The sequence below is a fragment of the Paroedura picta genome, chromosome 4 (genome assembly GCF_049243985.1).
Source record: "Paroedura picta isolate Pp20150507F chromosome 4, Ppicta_v3.0, whole genome shotgun sequence".
Classification (NCBI taxonomy): Eukaryota; Metazoa; Chordata; class Lepidosauria; order Squamata; family Gekkonidae; genus Paroedura; species Paroedura picta.
Genome location: NC_135372.1, coordinates 73158143 through 73179989, shown reverse-complemented (window position 1 = coordinate 73179989; position 21847 = coordinate 73158143). Strand labels below are relative to the sequence as shown.

The window sequence follows — 21847 nt, the reverse complement described above, 5'->3', positions numbered from 1 at the left end:
GGTGCTGCATATCTGCAGGCACCTACCAGTTAGTCAGATGACAGGCTGCCATATAAAGGATGGAGCAGAGTTGTTCTCTCTTGCCCCAGAGGGATGGACCAGAACCAATGGGATGAAATTAATTCAAAAGAAATTCCGTCTAAACATCTGGAAGAAGATCCTGACAGTTAGAGCAGTTTCTCAGTAGAACAGGCTTCCTTGGGAGGTGGTGGGTTCTCCATCTTTGGAAATTTTTAAACAGAGGCTGGATAGCCATCTGACGGAGAGGCTGATTCTGTGAAGATTCAAGGGGGTGGCAGGTTACAGTAGATGAGCAATAGGGATGTGAGTGTCCTGCATAATGTGGGGGGTTGGAGTAGATGACCCAGGAGGTCCCTTCCAACTCTATGATTCTGTGATTCTTGGTAGATACACCTTTTAAAGGGATGTGGAATGGATTCTATCCTCATCCTTGAACAACCATTCTTAATGCTGACAATCTTGTCAGCTTGTGCATACAAGTTCTGACCCAGCAAAGAGAATATCACATATGAGAGCTAGCTTGGTGTAGTGGTTAAACGCAGCAACATAATCTGGTGAGCTGGTTTATAGCAATAGTAGTGCTATTCTCACACACCAGTAATGTCAGGGCTCTCTCAGCCCACCTGTCTTTTGTGGGGGGAGAAAGGGAAGGCAATTGTAAGTCGCTTTGAGACTCCATATGGTAGTGAAAAGTGGAGTATAAAAACAAACTCTTCTTCACATAATTGATCTCATTATATTACAGCATGAATGAATAAGAATCCCTTTTATCTAAGTGAACATTGTATACACTTTTGAAATCTTCTTTGGCAGTAGCATTAATTTTTGCTTTAAATGTATTTTTGATCACCCCCACCAGTGAAACCTCATTCCCCACTGGGTATCTCTGTGGAATTTGATGGCATTGATGGAACAAATTGCACTATTTTCTGGCAAGATCAACAAGACACTCAACTCTTCAGAATAAGATTCAGACCAATTAACAGTAATTTCTGGATTATGGTAACATCTTTTTATGCCACATATCATTTTACCCCTGTATATCATTAATGTGGTGTTCAGCTGTGACATCCTGATAATGTATTAACATAATTTCAGTTTTTCTCCATAGCATTCTATATAAAGATATCTGATATCTTTGGATGCATACTTCACATCTGCTCAACCTAGATTAGAAAATATTCCAAGAGAATTTGTAGAAATAGATGTATATGCCAAGTATTTTAGACACTATAGGGTAAAAAAATCAGTACTAGTGAAAAACATGATCAGTATATATGTCATAAATTCCTAATTCCCCAGTCTTCCCTCAGCCTGATATTAACTTCTACATATACAATTTTTCTTGACCAAAATAGGCATCATAGGCCATATGTGGGTTTCAAGCTCATGCCACTATTTTGTAGAAAATCTGCCCTTTATCCTGAACATTCATTGTGTTAAAATGAAGTAAAAGCGTCACTAACTGACAGTGGAAATAGTAACCATACAATACCCATTGTTCCATTCATGAGACATTCATAGCTTTAAGAAATGCATAACAGCTGTTGGACAAGCCTTCAGTCCAACCTCATAGTTTTGAAATAGGAAGGACATACAGGAGTGGGCTTAGGCCAGTGTACAACGCTGGCTCAAAGAGGTCACCTGTAGCATACATACCTGACACCCCAAATATTGGAACTGGCACTTATTTCCCACACAGTGTGTAAATAGGCTATATAACACTGCCTACAATATGTCATCTGAGAACATAGGCAGAGCACTCTTCCTTCTCCAGTGAACACCAACAACAAACATTAATAGTAGCTGCCATTTTGTTTTAACATGTTTTTGTTTGGTTTTTTACTTTTCACTAAAGCTTGAAAATATAACTGCTGGCAGATATTACCTACATGCCTTGAAGCCTGACATGGAGTACGAGATCCAGGTGTCCTGCAGGTTCTTTCAAACCAAAGGCTTATGGAGTGATTGGAGCAAGCCATTGCAAACAGAAGCAGGTGACAAAAAGCATTTACATTCATGTCAATAAAAAAGTTAATTTAACTGATAATGGGGTTGGACACAGACTGAATTGGCAGTTTCCACCATTTCCCTTTCTTACTGCCAACCATCCTCACCTCATTGCTTGGGGTCTCCTGACCCCCAGGAGTAGCATGTTGTGGCAATCATTAGGATGCAGTGGGAGAGCAGGAGCAGGAAAGTGCTGTTCTGCTGATGGAAAATTTAGGCTCAATCCAACCCTTCTTGTGGGTGTTGAATAGCCTTCTAATAAGTCATGGGGGGGGGATTTGAAAAACCTTGTGGGTTGCAATGATTGTACCATTTTTTAAAATCCTTTACTAAATATTTCCCTCTGGTAAAAAAGCATTCCTAGTTTCAGTTTAATTTACAATACTTTGGGAAGGGGCATGAAATGAAGCAGGGGGTTGACCTTATTAAGGGATCAGAATAGAGAAAGAGCAGAGCTGTAGACTGAAAACAAGAGTTTTTTCATTTTTTTCCTGGATTAGTTGAGCCATCTTCTTCACTAAGGCTACTGTTTGTTCTGTACTTACATAGAGATCAGCCACACTTGCAGAATATTCTTGCAGGAATTTAATGAGGACCATAGGATATAGTCATTTGATCTGGAGACCAAACAACAAAACATGGAATAACAATAGCAGTCAGTATACCTTTAATGGCAATAAAAGAACAATAAAGTCATAGAAAGTAACCTTCACAACAAAAAGTTTTAAAATTGAAGCAAGTACAATGACATAAGTTGACAACAAAATAAAAACCTTTATCTTTTAGACCTAAGCAATAAAATCATAAAAACTCTGCAAACTACTTAGTAATTTCCAGGGACTTAAGCAGATAGCCTTGTCATCTGGTACATTAACAGGAGGTATACAAAAGAAGAATCAACTCCTCCCTTTCCCATTAAATCCACTCCATTCTAGCTGTTATTAGCTGGGGATTTTCAATTCAACTATGGCAAAGATGAGTAGAGCTCCCCACCCCCATTCACTACAGTTCTCAGAAGCACTGGGCTATATACACAGGCTAGGAACAGTTTTTAAAAAATGGATGGTGAATCTGGCCTACTAGGTGGTAGAGGTGCAATCCTAAGTACATTGGATACTGTGAGATTTATTTCTTAATAAACACAGTCCCTTGAAATTTAAATATACACCTGCTAATACATTTTAATTTTTATATGTTAAAAATAGGGGGCCTCCAAAAAAGGCAAGTAGACAGAAAGAGCGAATGAGGGCAACTAATACAGCTCCCCTAAGGGCGCCAACGGCCAAGGGAGGCCCCGGCAGCAGCCGCGCTCCGCCCGACTGCCGGGGGCTCCCTAACCTAGCGCCCGCTGTATTAGTTGCAGCAGGCTTGATTACTAGTAGATGTATAAGAAGACTCCTAGCTGGAATGAGGAAGGGGGGAGAGGCAGAAGCAAGCAAGGCCAGAAGTCAGAGCAACCAGTCTTGTTGTGGAAGGAAGAATGCAGCAGCAACCTCATAAGTAACTTTGGAAAACACTTGCTTTGATGGTTGGAGCCTCTAGAAATATTCAGTATGTTATTGTATCCTTTTTTTGCAACAATACCAGATCTTTTTCCGTCCTTTTCCTGCTTTTTTTTTTCAAAAGAAGACCTGACATCTCCTGAACCCATTCACACAGCAACTTTACCTTCCTTATATACATACATACCTTCAACATGGTAATGCATGGAGAGGGGTAGTTAAAAAGCTGAACGGTATGGGCGCCTGAGCTTTGCTGGCTAGCAAAGCACCAAAAATGGCCAAAATGCTATTATGGAGCATAAGAACAAGAGGGGGCTGACAGAAGGAACCATGGAGACCAAAGCAAACCATGTTGCTATTGTCTTTTTTTTTTTTTTTGCAAGAAAGGGACAGGATGAACAGCAGTAGATCGTGCCTGTTAAGGCAGGAAGAATAGTATCGGTCTGAGGCCAAATTCCCTGAGGGTGATAGCAGACAAGCAGGCTGGCGGGCTGCGCAGAAAGAGGTTGGGGGCCGCAAGTGGCCTATGGGCCTCAGGTTGGGGACCCCTGTTGGAAACTATTAATGGGAACATTTCAAAATACATGAATCAGCAAATAAAGATGTAACCAAACTATTTGATGGTGAACTAAACTGTACCAAAGCTGGTACTGATGGTGAAAATCCACGCACAAGATTCAATAGAATGGTAACCCAACTCTGGATATAAAGTAAAACAGGCTACAGAGTTTGGAATACCAATGTCCAGCGTAAGAAAGAGGCAGCCATATGATCAGCCTCTTTGTTAAATGACTGGATCCCCCACAGGGATCCCATAAAGATTGCATGAGATCACAGGTAGCTGCTGGAACATACTGATTCCTTTTCTGGTGGTGGAAGCAGGTTATAGCCTGGACCTTGTTCTTAGCCAACGTTATGGCATTGTCACATATAAGGACCATTTCCAGTTATACTGAAAAAGAATCCCCAGGTATATAAAGGTTTTACAACAAACAAACAAACAAAAAGTGGGTGGAGAAACCCCAACCTGGAATAGAGTTGAGAACCTAAAATGGTTGAGATAGCTGCAGCTTTATATGATGTAAACATATTTCATTTAAATTTTATTTTGGAGTTCAAATATATAAGTATTTAAAACAATAAAAAAGGACAGAGTGACACTTTTTCTACAGGTCAATATATATAAATTAGTTATATCCTACCAACCAAAGACCTAACACATTTTGACCTGTGCAGATCTTCCTATTAAGCACACACAATTGTTTTAAAATATACAGATACACATAAAATATGTTTTTAATGTCATCAGGGTGGTAAACCTATATCCTGTGGATGACACTGGACAAGTGATGTTCAAGATAGGTCATGCACATTAACACAAAAAAAATCCTGATTCTAAGTACACTCAGAGGGGGTTACAGTAGAGTTCAATAAAAGGTGCTACAGCAGTGAAAAGGACAATCTGTGCTGGGGATTATCAGGAAATGGACTGACAGCAAAACAGGCAATATTATAATGCACCTATATAGATCTAGAGGGCAGCCTCATTTGGAATACTCTGGTTCATTCTGGTCACTGTATCTCAAAAAGGACATTACAGAGTCCAGAAGAGGACAACTAAGGTGATTAAGGAGTGGAAAAGAACATTTCTTAAGAGAAAAGGCTGAATAGTTTGTGATATGGTTTTTTTAGAAAAGGAAAAAGATGTCGGTCCTCCAGAGTAACTGGTTGACCACTATATGAGACATGATGCTGGAATAGATGGACCACAGTTATTATGCAGGGCTCTTATGTTCTTCTTAATACTTTCATGGGTGTGGGCCCTATTAAATGTATCTCAGTAAGATTTTGAAAGGCACGCTTCGGATGGCTCTCTACAAATCTAAAAACTCTCATAAAAGGCCGCTCACTTTCTTTGAAATTGAACCTTGAATAAAGAACAATTACCACAGTTTTCATTTCTTCTGTGAGACATGAAATGACCAATCTTTTTTGGAAATGGTATTTCTTTTTCTCCCACTATCCATCCAAGACTGCTCCCTCAAGGTCTCTGGTTCTGAATCAATTGTCATAGTTACTTGAGAGAACAGAGTTGCCCACTGTTAAATGTACGAAGTAGCAAATGATGGTGTAATGCCAATCTGACACCTGTCCTTCTAATTTTTAAGCTTGCTCTGCTAGTGACCAAAGCACTATGCCACAATAGCCTGGGAGAAGCAGTGTCCCTTATTGGGACAAACTGATTTTCTTGCCTTCACCTGTCAAAGTAGCACTTGGTTTGTGTTACTGTACATTTGACAAGCAATTCTTTTTCCATTTCCATTTGGCTCCTGCATGCTAGCCAACATATAGCAGAATAGAAATTGCATTAATTTACAGAACAATTTCCCCCCTTTTATCCAGCACCATTTGGGCCACTTGATATCTGGTACTTAAAGAAGGATGTGTCCTCCCAAATGGAGAATATTACTCTTTTTTGGAAGGTAAGATGAGCACGCTGTACTGTGTGTATGTATGTGTCAAACCTAAAAGTGGTGGAAAGTCCATTCGCTGAGAATGGAGTGGTGGGAGGAGAATATAGTTCATCAACCACAGTCTGAAAAATCCTGCTCCATCGAGAGCTACTCTCTCTTCAGGGCTAGAACAGAAATGATGATCCAGGGTAGTGGGTTGGTATGGGAGGAGCAAATGTTTCTATGTCCTGCTAAATGGTCAGCAGAAACAGTCTTGGACTAAAGTTTTGCACAACCTTTGCCCCTTTCCTGTTGTATTAGATTTTGATTTTCTACTGGGAAACATTGGTTTTGCCCCCAATCACAGCCCCTATGTGCTGTTCAATAAAGCAAAATGTTTTATTCCATGATAATTAAGTTAGAAGTAAGAGAAACTATATATAAAAAGAAATTCTGGAATGGGTGCATTTAAAAAAAATATTTTTGGACTTATATACCGCTGTTCTCAAAGAGACTCACAACGGTCTACAATAAAACAATGCAACCCCTAAAATTCCCTTAACACATTAAAGCTCCCCGCTCCTCCCCTCTAACTTACAGAAAAGGAGTTTTTAATTAGGAGCGAGGGTCCTGATTTCACCGACACTGGGGGTGTTTCTGCACAAGGACCAACGTTGCCAATTGGTCCCACAAAGCGGAAACGCTATTTTTAAAAGTGCAATCTGGGCGTTCCGCATGCCTGCTTTTTTAGTGCAATCCAGTAGCGTTTCATTCGTTTCTCACAGGTTTCCAGTCTCGCAAAAATCGCTAGGCAGGAAGCAATTTTTTATGTGCTTTGTCCTGCCCTGGCCATCAATCAAACGAACAGCCAATGGGCGGTTGTTATCGTGCTCTGGGAAAGCCCCTTTCCCTTTAAGCACAGGGTTTGTTTTTTAAAAAAAAAACACATGTTGCAACAAATATGTGTTAATTCGTTGCAATGGAGAGACCCATCTAGCTGGCAGCTGGCGTGTGAGCTGGCGATTCATCGTCACCACACTCCCCCGAGTGAAAAGAAAAATCCCCCCCCGGGCGCGATTTTCAGCCGAAAATAAAGGGAACTTGCAAATGAGGCTGTGTTGTGCTTGGGGACTTAGGGGAGTTTTAAAGCTCTTCTGTGGAGGGACTGTAGCTGAAGCCTCGCTGGGTGAATGAAGGCTCGCTGGTTCGTTGCTTTCTGCTCGCTCCGAGAAAAAAAAATGGCGATTGCTTCACCGGAAGTTCGGAGGAGAGAGCCAGGGGGAGGGACTTTGTTGGAACCGCAACAATGGGAATGCACAGGTCTTTTTCGCTAGTGTTGCAGATTGTTTGCAAGAGTGTAGCGCTTTTCGGAGGGTGAATCCACTTTTCCCGATTTCCCTTTAAGCGCTACAACGAAGCGCTTTTCGCGGAACCGTTTCAGGAGCGTGGCAGATTGTGTGCGACGTCTTGCGGAACTTCAAATTAGTAGCGTTTACAATTTGCAAGCCTTCTGCTACATTAAAGTCGTGCGGAATGGCCCTGGAGGAACCCCAGACATTGGCTTCTTTTACCAAATGAAAATAAAAAGGAATCTTGTGACACTTTCTAGACTAACACCACTGAGGATGACTTTGCAGGAAAAAACAATGGGAAACCACCTCTGCCTCTCACTCACCTTGAAAGTTCCTTGCTGGAGTCACCATAAATCGGTTGCAAGTTGACAGTACTCATCTACATACCTATCAGCTTTCATGGACTAGTGTCCTCTTTTTCCGATGCAAAGTATCTGTCAAAACTTGTTGAATGTTAACCTGTAACGTGCCACAAAACTATAGTTTGTTTTTGCTACGGGTGGTAGAAACCGCCATCATGGCAAGAGATCTTCAGAGATGGCTCACCATTGCCTGCCTTTGCATCATGACTCTGATATTCCTTGGAGGTCTCCTATCCAAATACTAGCCTGGACTGACCATGAACTACTTCTCTGAAATTATAACTAAGTGAAAATACTGGCATTGAGAAATGTTGCCGAACTCTATAACTTGATAGCTTCTCATTGGTGTAGATTCCTATTTTCGGTGGGATGAGGGGGCCACTTCTCCCTCACTCTTGGAAGCAAAGACTCCACTCTATCTGTCCCACGTAGCCATATTCAACTGAGTTTCTTTCCAAACTTTAGCAGGTAATCTTTAAGGTGCTACTGGACACCTGTTTTATTTTACTGCTACTGACTAACATCCATCTGGCTACCCATCTGGAATCTATAGCAAAACTCATGGGAATTATCTTTCTTCAAAGACCATTCTGTCCAGGGCTGCAGCCACATTCGTTCAGTCACAGGTTCTGCTCCCCTGCCTATCACATCAGAGTAACATGATAGAATTATGATGAAGACAACTAACATAAATGAACCTCCCATTTTGAAAGTGATAGATGGATATGAAGCCAAAGATAATATTGTTTTTAGAAAAGGGAAGCCCTTTTCCCAAGCAGCAGACAGCCCTAACCATGTGTTTTGGGCAAGTTCCAAACTTATAGCTTGGCCCTATCTTGTCAGATGGGGAAAATAAGTGGATGAGAAATATGTACACTATAAATTGAAATAGAAGAGCTTTTAAAAATACATCAACAGGCGATTTCTCTCATTAGCTCAGCTTGATGAGCAGTCAGCTGACAGCTGGCTTTAAATTGCTGACAAAGCTTCTTTGCTTGGGAGGGCAGCAAACTAACACACAGGAGGGAAAAACAAGTGATTTCTTTATAGAATATGAACCCATCAAGAACAAGAGGAAAAAGCCATCCTTGCAGAGTGACCTTTCAGGCCCTGAACCAGAAGAGTCACCAAGCAATAGAAACACATTCTACAACACAGACTGTTTTCTCGCAAGTCATGCCTATATCAGACTACAGAATGTCAGTCTACTACTACAACTCAAGAGGAAGCTCCCCACCTACCTACATCACTACTGACCTAAACATTTCAGGTAAGAGGCCTCTATCATAGTAGGGTTGCCAGTCCCCCCACCCCCGGCAATCAGCAGGAGAGGGGCAGGTAAGGTAGCCAGAGAAGCTCCTGAAGATTTGGGGATGGATCTGGGGAGGACAGACGGGTACAATGCCATAGAGTCCCCCATCCAAAGCATTCCAAGGCCCAGGAAAACTAATCTCTGTAGTCTGGAGATGAGCTATAAATTTGGGGGATTACTAGATCTCACCTAGAGGCCATGATCCCTAATCCACAGGAAAAATATGGATAACAGACTGCTGACTGTTCATTTTTACATAGGACAGAATTAGAACAACTTGCATGTCTCAACTATGCAAGTCAACATTGTCTCAAAAGAATGTGACAGTGGTACCCCCTTGCTCAGTCACGTGGGATACAGCTTGGATTTAACCTCTCCCATTCTTTATTATAGGACAAAGTAGGGAAGCATCCAGTGTGGCAGTTTTTGCCATCATTTACTGAGGATATTTTTGTGCATTGCTGAAGTATTTGGGGAGCTTTATTAAACAAATAAGTCATCATAATAATGTCACCTTTAATACTGATCATTTCTGATAAAAAAAACAAACAAACCATTGCCAGGTCTTCTCAGTGGCAGCTGCAAAACATTCTACTCATTCTACTTCTATTCAGTGACCCCTCTCAGTTTCATCGGCTGAACCCCTCTAGTATCAAGTAGAGCTGCACCCCTGTCTTCAGCATTGGGAATATATTTATCCTGTACTTCTTGCCACGGACAGACTGACCTTTTCAGCTCCTGGGAAAATTCGTGGCAGGCCCCTGGCAGGCAAAAACAAACCAAATTGAGTCTCAACAATGCTGGCAGCACTGCAAAGGTTGCCTGAATCAGACCCAACCAGCAGCAGTCATGGACGAACGCTGACTTGTCCCTTCCCACCACCAGCTGGGTCCAAGCCACCTGGCCCCCATGGCACTGCTGGAGCTGGTTCTGAGTCCTTTGTCATCCTCCATTTGGGGTGGTTTGCAGAGCATTTGAAATCCATTCAAACAATGTGATGTTGAAACTGTGGGAAAAAAACAATGAAATTGACAGTCACACCAACATTAGTAAAGTGCATAGCTCAGACTAAAGCAGTTGCCATAAATTATCTCACCACCCCATGCCTTGCCTTCCATTGATTTACTTCCCACCCTCATCAGTAAGACACAATAATTTGGCCCAGCTGGCTGAGGTGGTAGTTGTTAGTGGTTTTTCACCTCTTCTTTTACTGTTAATAATATGACCAGGGTTGATTATGGGGTTTTACTATGTTTTTATCTTTTTATTATGTGAGCTGCCGTGAGCCCAATTGAGATCAGCAGTATACAAATTCAATAAATAAATAAAAATGTATCTCATGGTTTTTCTCCCCTTTGCAGATCTGTTGCCCCCTTCCAATCTCTCTGCTGCATCAGTGGGAAATGGCAGTATCTTTCTTGCATGGGCAGCACCTCTTGTGCCTTCCTCACCCATTAATGGATATATTGTGGAATGGGCAGAGCCTCATCAGGGCAGGCACTGGGAGACCCACCCAAACTGGCTCAAGATTCCTGCTGCCAACTGCACAATAAAAATAGGTAAGTTGCCTGAGACTAGGGTATAGAAGCTACTAGCCTCTTTTCTAGGGTGGATCTAGTTTTCTGGATTAGCGAGTGCAGGTTTTTGTACCATGGCATCTCCAGCACAGAGAACCCCAGCCTGACCCAGTGGGACAAAAGTGTATCTGCCCCAGATCCTCACAGTTAGTGACAGCCAATCTCTGGCAGTTCCAATGAGTTCATTTCACAAAGAACATTTGTGGATTTAGCGAAGGAGACCACTATCATCCAACGAAAGAAACCCTCCTCGATGATTATATCAACTGGCAGAGGTATGGATTGTAAAATGTTTTTAATTTAATTTAAAACGTATTTTAATGTTGAAATGTTATGTATAACTGAATTTTACTGTTGATGGTACCTGCCCTGAGCCTCATGGGAAGGGTAAGCTACAAAAATAAAGATTTATTATTATTATCATCATCATCATCATCATCATCAAATGCAACGCTGTTTTGCTAAAAGCCCCTATCCCTGGAAATGTTCAAAATATGCAACAACTGAGCATTCATTCACAAAAATAACATAATGGAGAATCCTTCATAAATTGTTGCCTTCTGGTGTAGTAAATAAGGCTTCCACATATGCTGATATTCCAGATTACCAATGCCCTCACTTGGATTCTGCAGAGGATTTCTGCAAATGAAAGGGGGTAATTTTCACCAGTTATCCCCCTCCTGCTGCAGCCGTCTCTGGGGTCCCCCATTCTCCCAGGAGCAGTAGCATGAGAGGCATTTTGGTCTGCAGTGGGAGAGCAGAGGCAAGGAAGCCACTGATGGAAATGAGCAAAATTTACTGTGAATCCAAGCCACTATTTGAAACTATTTGATTCAACCACAATTATGACACATGCTGGACAGGGCTAAAACTGATATGCAGGTAGGAGGCCACCGGTAGGATCCCTTCAGCATCTTTAAAGGCTAACATTTCCACTGGAAGGGAAATGAGACACCCATCTCTTGCCTGTCCTTTCTCTTTGCTAGATGAACAGGAGCAGGGAGAAGCAAAGGATTTGATAGGCAAAACTATGCAGAGGAAAGATTAAATCCCCTCTCCCATACCCAATTCAGACCCAGCCTCAACTGGATCCTTGCACACCTTCATTTTAGCCTTTAAAATACTGATAGATAATTCATCGCCTCACCTAATCCTCACAAAGGTCAACTTATGATGGCTTTCCCATTGAACTATCTCTTCAAAAATGAGGATTTTGATAGACAGACCTTATATCAGTGGCTGACAGTCAGGAAGATTTAGATACCTTTGTTGCAGCATCCCAATATGAAAATTAGCCATGTAGTCCTTGGGGTTCTTTTTACACTACAGTTAAAAGCATGTTTCTAGTCCTTCTTATTAGATAGAAATGCTTAGAAACATCAGGTTGAATCTCATGGATCAGGTTGAATCTCATGCACTTTTCTCTGTGCAAGACTCCTTGTGCTGGAGGAAACTGACACTATTGGCAAAATGGATGCCCAGACTCCAACCCCGTATGCAGAATTACAAATTAAATCCCAGTGGCCAGGAGGATACTATGTGGTGCTTCCTCATCTTGTTTCTCCATGTTTCTTTTAAACTTTTCTGTCTACAGATCCGTTTCTATCTCACGTAATTAGGAAGAATAGGTACATTAATATCAGCACTCCATTATGATAACTGAATTTGGATTTCTGCATTTTAAAATAACTAGCTCTGTGCAGCCTTCTATACTTTGCCCATATCCAGTCAAAGCAAAACATGATGTATTTCATGCGCCCCACAGTGTACATGAGGTGTTGCCAACAGCCTGTTTATAAAATGCCTACAACTTTTTGTTGTTGTTGTTGTTAAAAAGGAGGGAAACTCCTCTTAAATGAGCCTGATTTAATATTAGTGACATGATAAGCATATATATGTCAGTTCTGACTCACACATCATTCTTTAATTTCTAGAGCCCCTAAAGCCTTATGTGTGTTACCACATCCATGTATTTGCACTTTATGGAAACAGAGCAGGGAAAGCAATTTCCACTACAGGAGATTCATCAGCAAAAGGTAAGGGCAACGGAGGCTTCCATCTGTGATTCTGCATAACAGGCTAGTTCTGTTTTCTCAAGAAGATTCAATATTTTGCAGTTCCCTTAACTGGACCGCATATTAACACAACAGTAAGAGATGGGAGAATATTGGTCTTCTGGACAGAAATTCCAGAAGAGCAACAACTGGGCTGTATTGTTAGCTACAAGATATACAAACAGAAATCACCCAGTTTGGACACTAAAATCTATGGTAAGTCCCTGTTCAAAATCAGTACATTTTATACTACACAGGAAACAAGAGTTCAGCTTTTAAACAGAGAGAATTAAAATTGTTTTTTTTTTAATTTTTGGGGGGGGATGAGCTAATATGTTTGAATGGAAGCTTTCAAAATCAAGGAATGGCAAAGGAGAAAACTAACATAACTGGTCAGGGACTCCTTTGGACTCCGGGAGGGAATTTCCTTCTTGGTCTCTCTCTCCCCCCTCCTCTCTCTCCCTCTCCCTCCATTTTCTCTGCTTTTCCTTCTTCTAACCCTCCACTTTGGCTCCATTTCTACCCTTAGCTCACTTACTTACTCTTTGTGCCAACCTCAGGGTGAGACCTGGGGACCCCCCAGAGCTACTATTCCTCTCCAGAGATCAGATCCTCCAGAGAAAGAAGCCACCTTGGAGGGTGGACTCTGGACCATTATGCCCCACTGAGGCCCCTTCCCAGGCTCCACGCCCAAATCTCCAGGAGTTTCCCAGGCTGACTCTGGCTACCTTATGCCCCCATCATTCCTTGCCAGCGGCCAGAGGACTTGGCAACCCTCTAGTGAGGGAAAGGCACAGTTTAGATGAGGTACTCGCAGATGAATTTCAGCTTAGTTTGTAATCATATTTCTCTCCAAGAAGAAACAATAATAATACTCTTGTACCTTTTCCATTCTAGATATTCCTACAGCTGCTCAACAGCCATTTTCTATTAAAAATGTACAGACTGGTGTGGCATACATTTTATGGATGACAGCATCTACCAAGGCTGGAGAGGGTCCTAAAGGGAATGAAAGTAATTATGTTACTCTGCATCTATGGCCGCTGGGTGAGAGCTCAAGCAAAGGATATTTTATGTGGTCTTAGCATCAGAGGTGAAATTTCAGACTTCAGCTGAGGAATGTAAAGAAATTGCTTTTGGCTCAGGACATGCTGAGTAAAGATTGTAAACTGTGACTTCTTCAGGAAGTAAAAAGTTCCAGGACATGTTCAGTAAAGTCAAAACGCTTATTCTTGTTTAAATTCAAGGTTCAGTCATTTAAAAAGCAGTCCATTTTAATAACACATGTCCACGTTAAAAGAATAAAGGGCAAATAGATAACCAGTTGCTGACAGCAGTTAGCTGAGACCTTGCCCTTCTACCCCCTGCCTGTCCTCTCAAGCATGGAAGCATCCTGGGGCATCATCTTCTTTGAAGTAGAGCATTTGGCTTTCTCTGTTCGCAGGCCAGAGAAAAGTGTGTGTGTGTAAACACACACATTGCATTCTACTAGTCATATTACAATTTATTTGTTCAACAATTATTCCAGTAAAGAGAAATTTGGAGCCATTCCACACCAGATTAAAAATTTACCTTTTGTAAATGCCATGTTTTTTTGGTGTTTTGCACGACATCGTGAACATCGTGTGTTCCAGCAGCAAACCTCAAGCAACATCCTCCATTTTAAAGCTCATACAGGGGAATCGCATAAACTGGATTCCCCCTGCCATGTAGCATGAGCAGGATGAGAGCAGCCAGCAAGCCACTTGCAAAAGACACGTGCGCTATCAAAACAGCCAAAGTAGCAAGATTTCCAGCTCCAGGGCCTGCTCTCGAGCCTGCCTCCCTATCTCTTAACCTGGAACGGGGCTTTCTTGTTTTTTGAAAAAAACTGCCCGGAGCACCAAATAGGCGCACAATCACCCAGGCAGAGCACAAAATAAACATTTCCCCCACCAGTTTGCGCATAAAGCATGCCTCTTTCCCACCCCCCAAAATTGCCCACCCCCATTTTTTTTACAAGCTTCAAGGCTCTGGATTGCAAGAGGGCTTGCAGTAAAAGGAGCCCTATTTATCTATGAATAGATGCATATTCGTTTAAATGCATAAGTCTCATTATAAAAAAAATTAGTTGCCATCGTGGTCTTGCCATTGAGTAAGAAAGGTGATTGTCTTGATTGACAGGCAGAAGAGAGGAGCATGTATAGCTCATTCCCCTCTTCCGCCATTTCAAGCAGGTGTGCAAATTGGCAGGAAGCACAAGACAGCAGCAGAAGAGCCTGCAGATGAGAAATTCCTGGAGGGGTGGTTTTTTTTAGCATTATGCCACTGTTCTGGCATAAGGCTATTATTTTCTGTGGGGAATGGCCCTTAAAACGTCCTCTGCGTGGGGGGTTATTCTGCATGGGGAGTTATTCAGGGATGCCCAGTAGTACAGATACATATCATCATCATCATCTGTTCCACTTAATATTTCTGGTAAAGCCTTGGAGGAGGAGCATGTCTCATTTCTTGTGCCACTCAGCACTTAACACCTACTCAGGGCAGCTGTCCCGCCCCTGAGTGCCTCCTCCTATTCCAACCGTCTTGCCTGTCTGTCCAGAGGCTAGCCAATCACCTTTCGTCCCCCACCACTGACCACCATCCCTCCTTCCACTTCCCTCTGAGGCTTGGCAGATCTCTGCTGCATGAGAGCTGTCCCTGTCGGTGAGTTCCATAACAGCTGCCTGCAGCCTTTCCAGGTCCTCGGGGGGAGGGGGAGGCTGTCCACAGAGATTTTCCATTCCACCCCCCTAATCTAGCACCTGTTGTATTCCTGAATGCAACAGGCTTGGCCCCTAGTGTGTCTATAAACTGCAAAGATAAGCATTGAACCAAGGAATTAATACAAGAGAAAACGTATGATAGTTTGCCCCCCAGTACAGCAGCGCTGTTTTGTATTTTCAGTGGGTTGGATCCAGATCACATTTTCTATTCCCCCAGGAACAACATTTAGGGGGATTTAGTGGGCTGCAATGGGATGGGAACAGCAGGCAAGGTCCATTCTGCTTCCCATACTTAACCTTGGATCCTACTAAGTGCTTTTCCCACCAGGTGGCCTTGCATTTCACCTGGAACTCTTTTGTGGGTTATTAGGGTTAGGTCAAAGAAGCTTAAATGACACATTATTCTTTCAGCAATACATCATAACAGAGCTTAAATTTGTTTTAAAAGTGCCTGAATTCTTGGGGAGATCTATCTCCTATTTGAAGGCATTCTGCACATGGTCACAGGCATGTCATCTTTGCCTGTCAAAGTTGTGGCCCTTGTGGAAGAACTGGTGTGTGTGTGTTGAGGGATATGTTTCAAATGAAATGCTACCTAACAAGCATCATTGTGAAAAGCATCTCTTCTGTTGAAAAGTCACTGGTTTTGCATAAGCTAGGTTTCTGATTGCTTGCATTACTTGACTTGAAGTAGGCAGGTCTTCCCCAGAAGAGGGGTACACCCGGTGTATAGAAGTGCACATGTTATATAGAGTGGTAAACTGTTTATTTTGGGAAGCAAGCACACACACAGTAGCAGCAAATCACATTTGGATACTAGAACCAGGGTCTTCGCATCGAGGCAAACATTTCTGATTCTAAACTGTATGTGGGGATTTCTAAGCTTAACTTGTCGCATCTTTGAAGTAGCCATACATATAACAATTGATTTTGCTCTTTAGAAACAGTCCTTGCATTTACCGATGTACCTGACTGGGCTCCTGTTGTAGTCCTTTGCATGATAGGTCTTTCCATCATGACTTGCTGTGCAATGTATGTGAGGCTACAGTAAGTGAACATTTCTTGCTTTTTGGAGGCATAATTGTGTCAAGTGTATAATGAGACATACTCAGCATGTATCATAGAAAAACTAGCTCAGCAACATGCACAGGGAAAAAGGTGCTCAGGTTAAATGTACAGGAGCTGCTTCCGCTCCAGCCAATGGTAAATCTATCAGTTTGGCCTGGCCTGCCTCAAAAGAGCTCAGGGCAGGATGCGTGGTTTTGTTCTATCCTATTTTATCCTCACAACCACTGGTTAAGAGAATGCTAGGGTTGCAAGGCTGCCTGCATGGGGGACGGGGGTGGGTGGGAGGTGCAGAGTTGGGGAGCTCCCGGAGATTTCAGGGCGGAGTCTGGGAAGGACAGAGACCTCAGTGGGAGTCAGTAACATAGAGTCCACCCTCCAAAGCATCCATTTTCTCCAGGGGTCCTGTAATTCCCGGAAATCCCCTGGCATCCCCACTGTGATCACTTTGTGAACTTCATAACTTAGAGCTAAACAACACTGAGGCCTCTTTTTATGTTTTTTAAAAGAGCCCAGACAAATTCAGAATGGCACTGTAGGAGGAAGGGCTCCTGCCTCTCCTCTCCAAGTAGATCCCTCATGGAAATACTGCGGGTGGGGGTGGGTGTATTTTGGTGCTCCATGTAAAGGATATGTGCAGACAAAACAGCAAGGTCAGTAGGGTTGCCAACCTCCTGGAGATCTTCCACTATTACAGTGGATCGCCAGATGACTAAGATCAGTTTTCCTGGAGAATAGACATTATGGCATTATAACTTATTGAGATCCTTTCTTCCCCAAACCCTCCCTCCCCAGGATCCATTCCCCAAATCTCCAGGTATTTCCCAACCTGGAGCTGGCAATCCTAAAGATCCATGAAATAACTTTCCCCCATGCAATTTTTTGTGGCAGAAGCAGGAGCCAGGAGTCTTTCTCCCCGTGACATTCCAAGACAATTTGGGCTCTTTTTCTTTTCTTTTCTTTTGTTTTTAAGCAGCTGCTTAAAAAGCAACTGCTTTGTGGCTGTGGGAAACAGAGGGAAATTAGTCTAAACAAGTGCAGAAATGTATAATTTAGTTTGCCTCTGAATGGGTACTTAGACTAAGATATGTAGGTGCGACAAACCAGCTACCATAGCACATACTGACTCTTTGGAATAAGGCCTCTGAAGAAACAAAGAATCTTGTTTTATGCAAGTAACCTACACATCCCATTTTCATATGTCAGGCATCCTTATCTTAATATTTGTGAAACAGCCCTGAGGGTGGAGAGTGTCCTGGCTGTCCGAGTTGGAATACAGCCAATCAGGGTGCAGCCAGTAAAGCTGGCCCTGCCAAATTACAAACCAGCCCTGATTACCTGCTATGGTTCCTGCTGCCAGGAAGAGAGAGCGAGAGAGAGAGAGATCTGCGTCTGCCAGTGTCCACTGGGTCGTAGCGCCCATTGCATTCCTGGTTGCAATGGGCTTTCTTGCTAGTTCTTTTATATTTTTCCAAGCTAAAGTTGATCAATTTTATCACTGAAGGATTTATCCAAGCTGTGGCTCAGTGGTGGCCAAACAGTGGCTTTCCAGAAATGGCCACCCCTCTGCAGCTCATAAGAGTTCAGTGGAACAGATCTACCCACCACTGAGCAGTTTCTTATTTTTTATTTATTAAAATATTTCCACCTACATTTCCTTTTGGCTCAATTCTGAAGCCTTTCTCCACACTAAGAAAGTTTATTCCAGCTTAAATGGCTTCTCCATTGGAAGAGTCACTCAAATTGGAGGAAGATTATTTGAAGGGTGGTTGGATCCACCCCAGTCACTCCTGGCAGTTCAAGTAAAAAGAAATAAAAGAACAGGCTTCATGGTGGGCTTGTGGCAGACGCAAATAGCTAAGAAAGCCAAATGTTAATTCCTCCTGCTCCTGTAGTTAGTGAACTTAGAACTTCAAAAAATATACTTTACACCATCTGGTTTTTGAGGAGAATTCCAACAGGAAGTTTACACATGAATTGTTCTGTTCCACTTTCTACTAGGGGCTTCTTTTCTGATCACATCTCTGGGTGGTACAATAAAACTGTTCCAGATCCTGCCAATTCTTCATGGGCTAAAAATTTTACATCTGTGGAGGTAAGCCTGGAATCTGCTTGGAATTTCTAATACAATTATCTGAGCTAACTCAATGGCTTCCCAACATTAAAAAAAACTGTACACTTGCCTTAGGAAGCTGATGGGGGGTTGCAGAAAAAAGGGTATGGATAACTTCAGACTCATATTCCACCTGTTAAAAGTTATTTTGTTCAAAAAACAATTTTCCAGGATGACATTTTTTCTTCTTATAATTTCCTCTTGTTACCTGCTAAAACCTGTATAGGTTGAACACTAAAATAACATCTACATCCTGGTAGAATGTTCATAAAATATGACTTCTGCATAAAGGGGGAAAGTTTATTTTGAGCAGGATACATACTTATTCATTCATTAAACTTATTTTTCTCTGTCTCTCATTAAGCATGAGCTGAGTTCATATTCCAGCCAGTTCCTAAATGATCTAGAGAACTCAGAAGAGCCTGAAACTCTACAAATAGAAGAAGTCTTGCTCATCAAAAGACAGTCCAGTGATTTTGAGGAAGTGCTGATCTCAGAAAGAATAGAGAAAATGGAAAGCCGCACATGGCCAACTGAGAGTTTCCAAGAAGAAAATCCCACCATGGATAAGTTAGACCACCACTCCTTAGTGAGTAACACCCCAGCTCAACACCCATCGTTCTTCTTATACAAGAAAGTTATTTCTGAAGAACCAAATGAGGGCCAGGTATTTTCTGACTACCATGTCAACACCCTTGAAGATACAACAGTAGACTATTTACCCTCAACCATTCTGCCCACCATTACAAACTCAACTGATGACAATAGTGAAGAAGAGTTCAGTCCTTTTAATATTTTCCCAAGAACTTTTCTTCCCCAGACATTTTCTCTTGGTGGAAGGCTTACTCTAGGTGCCATAAAAATGGACTGTAATTCTTTCACACATTAAACAGTCAAGTGCCCTATTCAATGTTATAGATTATGTTTTGCTCAGAATATGCCACAGCTGGGTAATTTTATAACTGGCTGTTTGTAATGAACTTCAGATTTACCTTTGGCCCTTCTAGCAAGTTAGGCTGAAGCAGGAACAAGTCACCTCCCAGCCTCTAGGTCTTTGAGGTCACTATCACCATTCCTCCATTCTTGCAGCCCCAAAATAATTCTTCATACAAAAATATTTTACTGAAATTCAACATGGAGAAAAGAGGCACCATGGCACTTCACAATATCTTTGCACCCATTTGCTTCTTGAGTCCTGAAAATAAAATCCAAAGAGCCTTGGACAGGCAGCTTTAGGTCACTCCCTACCCGTTAACTGGCTAGCAAAACAGTGCTCTCTCATTGTGTAACCCAAATTAATCCCCGTGTTGGATCTGTCATGCAAAGGTTGCCCCCTTTTTCACAGGAAATATCTTATGAAGTAAGCACTGGGTGAAATTACAGAATTTTTTTTTGTCATTGTTTTGCATGGCACCCAGTTCTGAAACAGTAAATATTTCAGGAAGAAAAAAGGAGAGACATTGATGCTTAAATAGAAAGTCCTTTTATTAACCTAATACATGGAGAAATCAATATGAAAGGAGCAACATCATGAAAGTCAGTAAAATACCGTCACTTTGTACAAGCCTAATATTCAGCTGTAGCAATTGAAAAGTAAGAACCCTGTTGATATCACCTTAATGCAGCCTTTGTCAACTTTTTTTTACCATTGAGAAATCCCTGAAACATTCTTCAGGCTTTGAGAAACCCCAAAAGTGACACAATCATATAGAGTATGATTGGGAAGCAAAGCTGTGCACATGCCCACTTGGGGGCCCATCCCCATCCCACTCCCTTCAGGCCCATCCTTGGTCCAGGCGGGGGGGGGGGGGGGGTCAACATGGCCATATATAGCCATATCACTCAATACATGTTTAAAACATTTTTAAAATGTATTTTAATTAATTAACTCCCAACCATTCAGGAAACCCCCCCAGGGCCATCGAGAAACTCCAGGGTTTCACAAAACCCTGGTTGAGAAAGCCCATCTTAATGTAAGCTGTGTAATGTCAAATCTAAGAGGGACACATTTAAATGTTGTTTGTGCTTATTGATTGTGCTCAATAAAGACAGGTACCTATGCCAGAGTCATAATCTAAAATTTGTATAATGCAGCTAAATTCTTTTTGTCCAGTATAAATTTTTCATATTGACATTTTCTTGCCATCTTTCTGCTTCCTTCCTGTTTAAGGTTCATGGTCTCACTGGGGGAGGGGGGGAATATGAGGAATCACAGGAAGAGAAGCAATTAGAAAATCTCATTCATTCTCTACCTCAACTATTTTGTGCTCTGGGAGGCTTGAGCAGGCTGATTTATCCTCCCACCCTTCAGTGACTGACTGAGTGACTGGCTACATTCTAGAAGCCATTTATGCCTCATTGTACAGCTTGAGAGATCTTCCCCCGTTCTGTTTAGAACAAGGCTGATTCTGCACATTGTTTTTTCTGCCGTTAGTCCTGCTGAATTCAGATCGATTTGAACCTGGGACTTCCTCCTTCCTTCTCCCCCCCCCCCCCCCGCTGAATTGAAATAGAAAGTATCCTGGACTTGATTGGGGAAGCTCAGAGTGGGGAGAGGAGACAGGCACATCAGGAGGCTCTTTCTTTTCTTGAATGGGAAGTGGAGAGGATTGGAGACAGCAGAGGAGGGGGAAATAAATCCAAGAGGCAAATCTCTACTGAGATAGGCAAATCTCTATGGTGGGCTTCTGGAGTGCAGTCACTTTAAAACAGGGCAAAGAGAAGTCTTGGGAGGGAAGCCTTGCAACTGGGAACCAGGAAGTCTGAACTGATGGAGAGGCCGATTCTGTGCAGGCTCAAGGGGGTGGCAGGCTACAGTGAGCAATAGGGTTGCGAGTGTCCTGCATAGTACAGGGGGTTGGACTACATGACCCAGGAGGTCCCTTCCAATTCTATTATTCTATGAACTAACACCCTGGCCAGTAAGGGAAGACTGCTTTGCTACATCAGCATTGCAGACACAGGTAGGAAGTTAATCCACAAAATGCAGAACATCTATACTATACTGGGGGCGGGAGAAAGGTAGGGTCACCGTGGATCAATCATGGATGTTGCAGAAGGAAAATTTAAAGCACCCAAAATCAAAATGGAAATTGAATACAGCACAGAGGAGAGGGATTTATTCAGGCTGGGACTGGATAAAAGCAAAGTGCAGACTCAATCCTGCACAAAGTGGTGCCCATGGGCACCATGGCATTATTCCTAGCATCCCCTGAGTGTTTTTTTATAAAGTAGGCAGATCTAGGTAGGGCTTTTTGAATTTTTGATGTCTTTGGTATAATG

At 42.3% G+C, this 21847-nt stretch overlaps 1 protein-coding gene across 3 annotated transcripts in view; it reads left to right on the top strand.

The window, feature by feature from the left end:
* The window catches only part of IL12RB2 (interleukin 12 receptor subunit beta 2), a 43972-nt gene extending 23319 nt beyond the window's left edge, over positions 1-20653 (top strand). For 2 of the 3 annotated variants that reach the window (XM_077333390.1, XM_077333388.1), the window contains 11 exons: positions 881-1023; positions 1880-2018; positions 5937-6016; positions 8751-8970; positions 10374-10571; positions 12524-12625; positions 12707-12859; positions 13541-13690; positions 16329-16434; positions 18454-18547; positions 18930-20653. In XM_077333390.1, the coding sequence (XP_077189505.1) occupies positions 881-1023; positions 1880-2018; positions 5937-6016; positions 8751-8970; positions 10374-10571; positions 12524-12625; positions 12707-12859; positions 13541-13690; positions 16329-16434; positions 18454-18547; positions 18930-19454 (1910 nt within the window). In that variant the 3' untranslated portion in view covers positions 19455-20653. The remainder of the gene's footprint in view (positions 1-880; positions 1024-1879; positions 2019-5936; positions 6017-8750; positions 8971-10373; positions 10572-12523; positions 12626-12706; positions 12860-13540; positions 13691-16328; positions 16435-18453; positions 18548-18929) is intronic. The other variant, XM_077333389.1, reaches the window with a different exon arrangement.
* The last annotated feature ends 1194 nt before the right edge of the window (positions 20654-21847 follow it).